The sequence below is a fragment of the Berghia stephanieae genome, chromosome 6 (genome assembly GCF_034508935.2).
Source record: "Berghia stephanieae isolate SIO BIC M18660-M18661 chromosome 6, UCSD_Bste_1.3, whole genome shotgun sequence".
NCBI lineage: Eukaryota > Metazoa > Mollusca > Gastropoda > Nudibranchia > Aeolidiidae > Berghia > Berghia stephanieae.
In genome coordinates this window covers 24,888,453-24,899,093 of record NC_088365.1, presented here as the reverse complement: position 1 = coordinate 24,899,093, position 10,641 = coordinate 24,888,453, and the positions used below count along the sequence as shown (strand labels likewise).

General features: G+C 33.9%; 2 protein-coding genes across 2 annotated transcripts in view; both read left to right on the top strand.

Annotated features, from left to right (window-relative positions):
• The window catches only part of LOC144974742 (uncharacterized), a 7,207-nt gene extending 6,381 nt beyond the window's left edge, over nt 1-826 (top strand). Inside the window, exon 4 of the mRNA XM_078917954.1 lies at nt 1-826. This exon is cut by the window's left edge and continues 916 nt beyond it. The gene's annotated coding sequence lies outside the window, so the exon portion shown is untranslated.
• The window catches only part of LOC144974752 (uncharacterized), a 357,750-nt gene that overhangs the window by 345,305 nt on the left and 1,804 nt on the right, over nt 1-10,641 (top strand). The window contains exon 3 of the mRNA XM_078917981.1: nt 9,617-10,490. Coding sequence (XP_078774107.1) covers nt 9,617-9,690 — 74 coding nt within the window. The 3' untranslated portion in view covers nt 9,691-10,490. The remainder of the gene's footprint in view (nt 1-9,616; nt 10,491-10,641) is intronic.

The following is a 10,641-nucleotide window of genomic DNA, read 5'->3' as shown; positions in this document are numbered from 1 at the left end:
TCAATCATCGTCATCACGTAGATTGCCTTTAATATAAATAACAATATATTTTTAAGTTGTTATAATAAGTTGTGTAATTATGGATGTATTGTAAAAAATACTACTAAAATATTTATTCATTTATTTATTCCTTTTGCTGTTTCGTCTGTTGTTTTATATAGCAGGTCCGATTTGTTATGTTTTTAATGACTTATATTTCATCATTCACTGTTAACATTAAAAACAAAAAACACAATCATACTGCTGAGCTCAATTATTTAATTGCCTTTATGGGGTCGTTTTTTAAACTCTTTTTACAGTCATTATTTTCCATTGAACTCTCTCCACTGCTAAATAATTTCAAGATATTCTTGCCTTACTTTTGTTGAGACATTGACTTTTTAAACAGTATCTTGTGCCAGTTCTCACAAATCTGTTTTATTTGTGTGTTTTATTTAATTGATCTGTCTCAAAGTTCTATATGTGGCATATTAATGAATAATTAAGTCATTTGTGTCAAAGGAAGCAATGTATTCCTTCATTAGATTGTAGTATAAGCTTAAGCTTTGATCTTTATCAGTTTTTATGTGTCCATGTGTTTGCGTGTGCGTATGTGTGTGTGTGTGTGTGCAGAGGAATGTGTCTCATTTTATGTGTCATGAGTATTGATATTGATCCTGAGCTTGCCATGCAGCAAAGAAAGTGTAGAAGTAGAAGAATAATTTTGATTTATGAGTATTTTGTTTCATATGATAAAAATTCCATTGCAATTACTTTTAAAATTCATTTATTTTTTTATTTGAATATTTGGTTTTATCACATGTGAATGTGAATGCCATTTTTAAATTTGGCAGTTAGAGGGTTATGTGTAGATGTTTGCTTGCGTTCGTGTGTAAGTGTGTGTGTGTTTGTGTGTGTCTGTGTTTGTGTGTGTTGATGTATTTATTTGTGTGATTTGTAAGAATGTGAGATTTATATTGTATAATAAAGAAGAGACTCACGCATAAATTAAAATGCGATATTTTTTTTATTGACTTAATCATTCGCAAACAAACCAGGGTATCCATAAACATGTTTAAAATGTGTCCATAATATAATGAGTGCAAAGACAAGTCTGTCTCCAAATGTTTGCTTCAGTATTATTATACATACAAAGTATATTTTCTCTCTTCTATATTTTACTTCTCATAATAGTAAGTTTCCCCATTACTGTTCTTGCTCAATGTTATTTGAATCAGCTACAAATGTGTTTTATTTCTTTCTTTTCTTGTCTTATTTTCCACTTTCAGTTTTAAGATCTATTTAATGTTCTGTTAACTAATGATACATTCAAGCTTCAAAGCAGCAATAGTCAAATAATTTTGTGATCATTTTAAAGTGATATAGCAAGAAAATATAATAAAGATCTGTACAAGTGTGTATGAAATAGTGCCAGACAAAGCAAGAAAGAAAAATACAAAAAAAAAAAAACATTCCAAAAAATCAGTCTTCCTCTACTGGGGAAATAAAGATATTCAAGGGGACTGAATTTTGTAACTGACCAATAGGCCTGATTTATTATTATTATTATTATTATTATTATTATTATTATTAAGGCAATGGTGCATTTTTATTTGTAAGAGACGTAACTAACGCCTTAATATGTTTACCAGATAAAAGTTTCTTTGTAATATTTTCATCCAGGCTAGATAGAGGAATGCATGTTGTCCAAACATCTCTAGTCTCTTTATTCCATGTGATTTCGATTGTTTCATTATTTTTTGTCCACATTGTCAAAAAATGATTCTTTAAAAACCCAAACGAAAGCTGTGATTTTCTCCATTTTTCATTACCAGTTCATGGGGATTTTTTGGTTTTATCATTATGATGCAACACTAAGATTTGAATGTTGTAAAATTGTGAGATACCGCTAAGACAATCCTGACGCCAAAATTAACAGTATAGGAATGATGACTTTCTTTTCTTCTTTTTCGTTTCATGTCAACTAAACAATTTTTTTTCATGTGACCTTGAATATGTGACCCCCTGAGTCAATCTGGGTTTATGTCAGGATGAACTGAATGTTGAAAATTAAAATTCTTTTGCTTTTTAAAAAAATCGTCGAGTGGTTAAGACATTGCACCATGGCCCTGATGATCCTGGGTTCGAGCCCCGCTTCAGGATATCTTCCTTTTTTTTTCTTGGTCAAAATTATTAACCACCAAATTGCTCTTTTCGGACAACGTGGGTGATTCTTGTTGAAATCAGACATGATTTTTTTTCTTCTCAAGAAACAAAACTTACTCCCTGTTGAATGAAGGTTTTGAGCACAAAACGTTCTGTGGTTAGTATTTTGTTCTTGTTTAAAGCTGTTATATTCATTTTTGTAGATACATCATTCCAATGAAGGCATTTACAAATTTTAAGTTAAGCTTAAAGTTGAAATTCTACCATCAGTTTCACCCCGACATAATTCCATTTTGAGACAGCTGTCACATATTTAATTCAAGTTTTTCTAAATTTCAGGAAATTTGTAGTTTTGTTTTCTTTGCTTTTTTTTCTCTTGTTTTTGGTTTGTTTTGGTATTACTGCTTGTTGTCAAAGCTTAGATTAATTCACATTATTCAGATGCACAGAACTACAGAGAATATTAATTTTGAAAAAAAAAAAAAAATTTAAAAGTTAAAATGCTCTTTAAATGTGCATAAAACCATTAATCCACTGACGATCTCTTTGGGGTTTATTTTACCACTATCAAGGTGGACTATTCAGACCTTATTGTAACAGCCAATAAAATAAAAATAATGAAATAAATTCCCTTTCTTCATCCCATAGGGGAAATTTGTCTTGAGGGTCTATTCCAAGGGAATAATGGAATAACCCAGGCATCAGCCGCAGTGCAGTGCCACAAACTGTGCTAGGGCGAGGTGACTTGCCCAAGGCAACACAGTGAAGTGGGTATTCGAACTCTGTATCTTTTAGATACGAAGCAAAGACCATGCAGCTGATCCACGCTTGCCTTTCTCACACTGTGAAGCTACTTTATTTATTGTTTATGGTGATTGGGATAGTAAAGTCAAACCAACCACCAGCCAACTAAATTCAAATTGTATATTTAAACATGAGAAAAAAAATTCATAAGTTAAAAGCATCGATTTGCCAAAAATGATTCAATTCAATTTCAAACTCGGTCTACCATAAAAATTGATCTTCCCGTTTTAATCTTCATCCATTACTATGTGTTCATAATTTTAATCAGTAGCTTTGCATATTTTGATTAAGATTTAATTTTGTCAAATAAAAATTATCATGATTGTCTTCGACTTTAGGGAACAAAGAACATCATTATGCTTTTGAACTGTCTGTCTTTCGCTTTTATAAACCTTACATAATCACAAATGGTGTACAATAGAAATGGGAATACTTATTTACTCATTATAGTCAACTTCTGTTCTCTGGAAAAACTCGTATTTAAAAATTTGGCCAGAAATCTCATCCTTCAAATATCGATCAGTTTACATGACCCTCATCTTGGCAAAAACTCTCAAACTTGGGACTTAAGGAAAGACTTTGAAAAGTCCAAGCTTTGAGAGTTTTTGCCAAGTTGAGGGTCATTTAAATCAGTCGATATTTCAAGGACGAGTCTTCTGGCCAAATTTTTAAATACAAGTTGTTTTTTTCTAGAGTATGTCAGTTAACTGATTAATAAGCAAAAGGAAGTTGAAATTATTTTCTGGCTAGTTGTTCACCCAATGACATCGGTTCAAATTTTCGGTCTGGTTGAAAGCGTCTTGCAATTAGTAGACTTGTGTCTTATCGAAAGAGAAAAAATAAAATAAAATAAAATATTTCCCTTTATATTCAACCCATTGGGGAAATTTGTCTGTAGGGTTTATTCCAAGGGAAGACTGGAATAACCCTGGCATCAGCTGCAGTGCAGTGCCACAAATTGAGCTAGGTCGAGGTGACTTGCTCAAGGCCACACAGCCCAGCGGTGGGTGATCAAACTCCTACCTTTTGGTACGAAGCAAAGTCCGTACTGCTGAGCCACACCAGACTGGACCATTTCATTTCTCAGCATCAAGGATAAATCTCTAATGTAAATTTAAATTATTTTCTGGCTAGTTATTCACCTAATGATGTCGGCAATTAGTAGACTTGTGTCTTATCGAAAGGGAAGTGAGCCGTACACAGACCATTTCATTTCTCAGTATCTAGGATAAATCTCAGGTCCAAGGACTTCATTGTCATAGCTAAAATGGACGAAATTTCAGCCATGAGTTTTAAAGAATAAATTAACAGTTCACTCAAATTCAAGGTCTTAAATTTCATTTCTAAAATGACAAATTATGTCTAAGAATGACACTATTTTAGTGTTTGCTTATCTGTGTTGATTCTCTTGCTTAAATTTTTTGTTGTTTTAAGTGATAATTAATTATCATTTCATTATGTGTCATTTGTTTTTCATTAAAAGATAATATTTGCAAAAAATGTCAATTATGTGTCAAGTTTACTTGGTTTGTTAATATTTTAGGAATTAAATGGTCTCTGTGACATTGTTTAGGGCATATCAAATCCAATTAATGTTTCTTTGCACTTTGTGGTCTTGTCCTGTACTTGTAACATTCGCCTTCAAACCTGCAGGAAGTTGAGTCCCTGGAAAAGGTTCTTTAGTCAAACTATTTCACCATACTCGGGTGTAAAATAATTACCTGGCTATACATGTCTCCAACAAAACCAAGTAATCTCATTCCAAGACAGAACAGAAAGCAACCTGAAAAAGGAATACAGATATAAGGCAGTGATGACAACGACAATTTTTAAAAAGGAGGAAAATCTATCGCCCCATCTGTCAAGCCCAAATCTAATGCAAAAATAAAATAGCTATTCATTGTTACTCCACTATTGGAGGTCAGGAATCCCACCCAGTAGAAGACACATAAGTACCTCCCTGCCCACAATGGGAAGTCAGGAACCCCACCCAGTAGAAGACACATAAGTACCTCCCTGCCCACAATGGGAGGTCAGGAACCCCACCCAGTAGAAGACACGTAAGTACCTCCCTGCCCACAATGGGAGGTCAGGAACCCCACCCAGTAGAAGACACAGTAAGTACCTCCCTGCCCACCATGGGAGGTCAGGAACCCCACCCAGTAGAAGACAGTAAGTACATCCCTGCAAATAAATGCCTAAATACACCTATAAAAATAATTCTAGAATGAAATACAAATAATATCAAAAGTAATGAATGCACCATTTAATGAAACAATTGAAATGAAACAGTAAGCATTACAACAGGATTCAATAAATTTCAGTTTTTAAAATCTTACAATTATATTAATTCAATATAACTGGGACTCTTTATTTTATTTAAAAGAAGGAAATAAGCAAAAAAAAAACAAACAAACCAACCCCCCCCCCCCCCCAAAAAAAAACAAAACAAAAAAAAACAAACAATACACCTTGACCAAATTGATAGACTTCACCGAAACATGACTGAACGTAATTTTGAAGTTGTTGAATTGCACAAACCCTTGACAAGTTTACTCTGTTTTTGTGTTTTTAAGGGTTTTACAGCGCTTGCAACACATTTAGGTTATATCAGCGCCAGTAAAAAGGAAGAAAATGGGATAGTAAAAAGTTCTCGAATTACAATTAAAGCACCCAAGAGAAAGTAAGACAAAGGGGAACTGGGAACAAATAGGGGTCAGATGTAGATTCCAAGAGCATACCACCAATGTATTTAGTTTGAGATCACCTATAAGTCTCATCCGGATACAAGCACAAGATCCAACAAAGAGGAATACACTCAAATGCTTACATTATACATTCAAAATAACAAATATAATAATAAATAACAGAGAGATGATTTACAAGGAAAAAAAATTTCGTCTCCCAGAACAATAACTATGCATTTGACTGTTTCCCTCCCAGCTAGGACTCTAGCCAGGGCCAGTACTAAACCAAGTAATCTCATTCCAAGACAAAGACAGAAAGCATGTTGGAAAACAGGTACAGGGGGATAGAAGACACAGCAAGTACCTCCCTGCCCACTTTGGGAGTTAGGGAACCCCACCCAGAAGTTTACTCTCATCAACCCCCATAAGCATACAGTGACCATGATTTATTTTCATTCAGACATGAAAGCTAACCAAGCACCGCATCACCACTTGATTACTATGAGGGTTGATAAGAAATTTTGTTTCTCGAGGTGAAATGTATTGTTCTTCATAATAGGAAGGACCAATGTTGGTCCTTAAAAATGATTAATGATGTAACATTTTGAAAATTAAAAAAAAACAAAACAACAAAAAACAAAACCAAAAAGCAACCCCAAAACCAAAGCATGTTAAAATCACAGACTATCAAAGATTTCTGGTAGCATAAATAATCATACAGTCCACTTTGGAAAATTGCAACTTTCGGTTAATCGCAACATTTCCCAAGAAACGGAATTAATTCTATATAATTTTTTTTTTTTTTTTTTAAGGATTTTACAGCGCTTGCAACACATTAAGGTCATATCAGCGCCAGTAAAAAGGAAGAAAATGGGATAGTAAAAAGTTCTAGAATTACAATTAAAGCAGCCAAGAGAAAGTAAGACAAAGGGGAACTGGGAACAAATAGGGATCAGATGTAGAATCCAAGAGCATACCACCAATGTACTTAGTTTGAGATCACCTATATGTCTCATCCGGACACATGCACAAAATCCAACAAAGAGGAATACACTCAAATGCCTACATTATTCATTAAAAATAACAAATATAATAATGCATAACAGAGAGATGATTTACAAGGAAAAAAATATCATCTCCCAAAACAATAACTATGCATTTGACTGTTTCCCTCCCAGCCAGGACTCCGACCAGGGCCAGGAAAAAACCAAGTAATCTCATTCCAAGACAAAGACAGAAAGCATGTTGGAAAACAGATATAAGGGGATAGAAGACACAGTATGTACCTCCCTGCCCGCTATGGGAGGTCAGGATAATTCTATATAAAAGTCACTGGTTAATTGCAGCAAACTTTGGTTAATCGCAACAAATTTCCGCCCTCAAAAAGTGGCAAATTCAAGAAATCAATCAAAACAAAATATCACTAATAAATTTCATCATGGAAGAAATCTTGACAGGTTGAAAAATCAAGAGTGAGCGGGATTTAATGCTACAGTAGTGTATCACCACTTTATTAGAGAGACAAAAGAGGGTGGGACTTTGCAATATGGGTTTGTGATGTCATCTGTGGCCAGTAAATAGGAGGGGCTGGGCACAGTCTTCACAACAGGTAGACAATGACAGTTGTAAAGAAGGACTGAGCGATATCCTCTGCTTTGGGATTGACAACTGTGAATTGTGACCAACGAGTTTGGTGAGAGCTTATTGTCTCTTATCATGGCTAATCTCTTTGACTCTTACAAATGTTGAGAACAAAAAGAGTGAAAGTGAATAAAATCTGAACAAGGTGTCGACTTGCATCAAAGCTGGGTTTTTTTTTGGACAAAATCTAAACAGGGCAGTCATGTGGTTTTCAATTTCATCATACTGCTCAGTCTATGGTGGACTAAGAACAAAGTTTACAACCACTGGTTTGAGTTTACCAGATATGTGTAAACATTACAATGGTGGACTGGAAACTCATCCTGTTAATCACAGCATTTTCGCTGATCCCAAAGTGTTGCGATTATCTGAAGTGGACTGTAACAATAATAATAATAATAATGGATGGCATTTATAACGCACCAATTCCCACAGACAGCAGGCTCTAGGCACTAAATCAACAAATGTGAATGAATATAACTCAAAACACCCTGTTTAAACAATATATAAGTACTAGGAAAATATAGGAAATATGCCACGATTTAAAACAATATGAGAAATATTCAAATGCAATTTTGTATGTTCAATAAGTGAATAGTTCATATAACATAATAAATATTATATCTTAATGTTTGATAAATGTATGACATAATAAATATTCTATCTTAAATTATTTCAGTTACACATAACACATTAGACGATTCTTAATTAAAACACGTACACTTGCAACACTTGTTATATCAGCACCTAGGAAAATCATAACAATCAACAATCACAGACAAAATACACGAGTTAGAGATAGATTAGGACAAGAAATTCCCTCGACTTGGCGACAAGGACCTCAGAAAAAAAATATGACAGATACAGGCCTGCCAACATTTCAAAATGCCAAAAAAGGAATTTTAGATTAGTCAAATTTAAGCCTGCCACATTGACAACTAATAACAAATTCTTTTTATTTGAAGATCGTTTATCTTTAAGATTAACTGTAGTGTAAGGTTTAACACAACCAATATTATTATTATCAAAGTAACAAATTAGGGAGAAGGCACTGGTGTAAGATAGAGATCTGAAAAAGTATGTATGAAACAGTGCCAGACGAAACAAGAAAGAAAAATACAAGAAAAAAAAAAAGAAACTTCTCAAAATATCATTTGTATGCCTCGACTGGGGATCGAACCTCAGACCTCCAGTCAAGGCAGGCTGATTTTTTGGGGTGTGTTTTTTAAATTTGAATTCTTCTCTCTGCTTCGTTTAGCACTGTTTTTTCAGATCTTGAACACTGACACTGTGTTGTAAATGAAACTGGACATTAACATTAGTTGTTTTGTTTTTTTTAATCATGAAAAATCAATTCAAGAATTTCGAAAAATCATTGGAAAGCCTGCTCGTGCTTCAAACTGTCCAATTGTTTGTTTTACTGATCCACATGTCAATGACAAAGTGTCAATATCTAAAAAAAAAGAAAAGGGAGTACACATCCAATTGGATTTTTGTAAAAAATAAAGAAAATCTCAAACATTGAAAAAGGAAGCTAGTAATATTTTACACAAAAAAAAATCAAATAAATTTTCAAAAAATTATTAATAGTAAACAAAATCTGTAAGGGGGATAAAACAAACTCGCATTTTTTCTTTCTGGATAGTCAACGAACAAGAATTAACCCATGCTAAACGTAATATGGTTAAAATCCCAGGTTCATATCTAAGAGTTCCTCTCACCATCAGACTTAAGATAATCAGGAAATGAAAAAAACAATTATGTTAACGAGAAGAACAAAAATTAGACGGAAACCCGATTTTGAGCTGGCAGTGCTTGTTTATTTGTTTGTTTTTAAGGGTTTTACGGTGCTTGCAACACATTTAGGTCATATCAGCGCCAGTACAAAGGAAGAAAATTGGATAGTAAAAAACATTCTAGAATTACAATTAAAAGGACTTGAGGAAAAAGTAAGACAAAGGGGAATGGTACAAATAGGGAACATGTAGACTCCAAGAGCACATTATCAGTGTACTTAGTTTGAGATCACCTAACAGTCTCACCCAGACACCAGCACAAGATCCCATTAAGAGGAATACACTCAGATGTTTGCAAATCACATGTTAAAAATAAAAAATAAAAATTACAGTACAGAACAGAGAGATGATTTACAAGGAAAAAAATATCATCTGCCAAAACTATAACCATACATTCAACTGTTTCCCTCCCAGCCAAGGACTCGGGCCAGGGTCAGGACAAAACTAAGTAATCGCATTCCAAGACAAAGACAGAAAGCAATTGGAAAACATATACAGGGGGATAGAAGACACAACAAGTACCTTCCTGCCCATTATGGGAAGTTGTCGGGAACCCCGCCCAGCAGATCATTTTTCAAACATGGGATTATGCTGAGCACTGTGAAAACGGTGTTTAGAAATTTTTGCTATTTCATAATTAATTCCATATACATTACATATCTAACAGGTTGTAAATGAGAAATATGTATATCATATAATCTGATGATGCATGTTGGAATGGGTGAAGGTGAAAATAATGGGACAAATCAGTACTTAAATAAATGTGATGTGAATTGGTAGTGGTTGTAGTGGTGGTGGTAGTAGTAGTATAGTAAGTAGTGGCAGTAGTAGTAGTAGTAGTAGTAGTAGTGGCAGTAGTAGTAGTAGTAGTAGTAGTAGTAGTAGTAGTAGTAGTAGTAGTATCAATAATAGTAGTCGTAGTAGTAGTAATAGTAATAGTAGTAGTAGTAGTAGTAGTAGTAGTAGTAGTAGTAGTATCAATAATAATAATAATAGTAGTAGTAGTCGTAGAGGTAGCAGCAGCAGATATAAAGTATTTACATTCACTAAATCATGTATAAGGGGCGTGATGAGATAATAAAGAATAGAAACAAAACATAATCAACAAAAGGTTTTGGATTGATTTCCCCAATAATGTATGAAAGACTGAATAAGGTAGCAGAATCAACACATTGTAGTAATGTGTATCCAGAGTGAGTGACCGAGAATGGTGTGTAGCAGGCTAGGGGTTTTTCTTTGTTATCAGGGCTTAGACGGTTGAGATGAAGAAAAAAACCCCCAATAAAATCCATATGAAATAAATTATGTTTATGGTTTTATGTTTTTTAATGGTTTTACAGCACTTGCGACACATTTAGGTCATTTCAGTGCCAGTAAAAAGTAAGAAAATGGGATAGTAAAAAGCAAACAAGCAAAAGTAAGACAAAGGTTTGTTTTGTTTTTAAGGGTTTTACGGCGCTTGCAACACATTTAGGTTATATCAGTGCCAGTAAAAAGGAAGAAAATGGGATAGTAAAAAGTTCTAGAATTACAATTGAAGCATCCAAGAGAAAGTAAGACATAGGGGA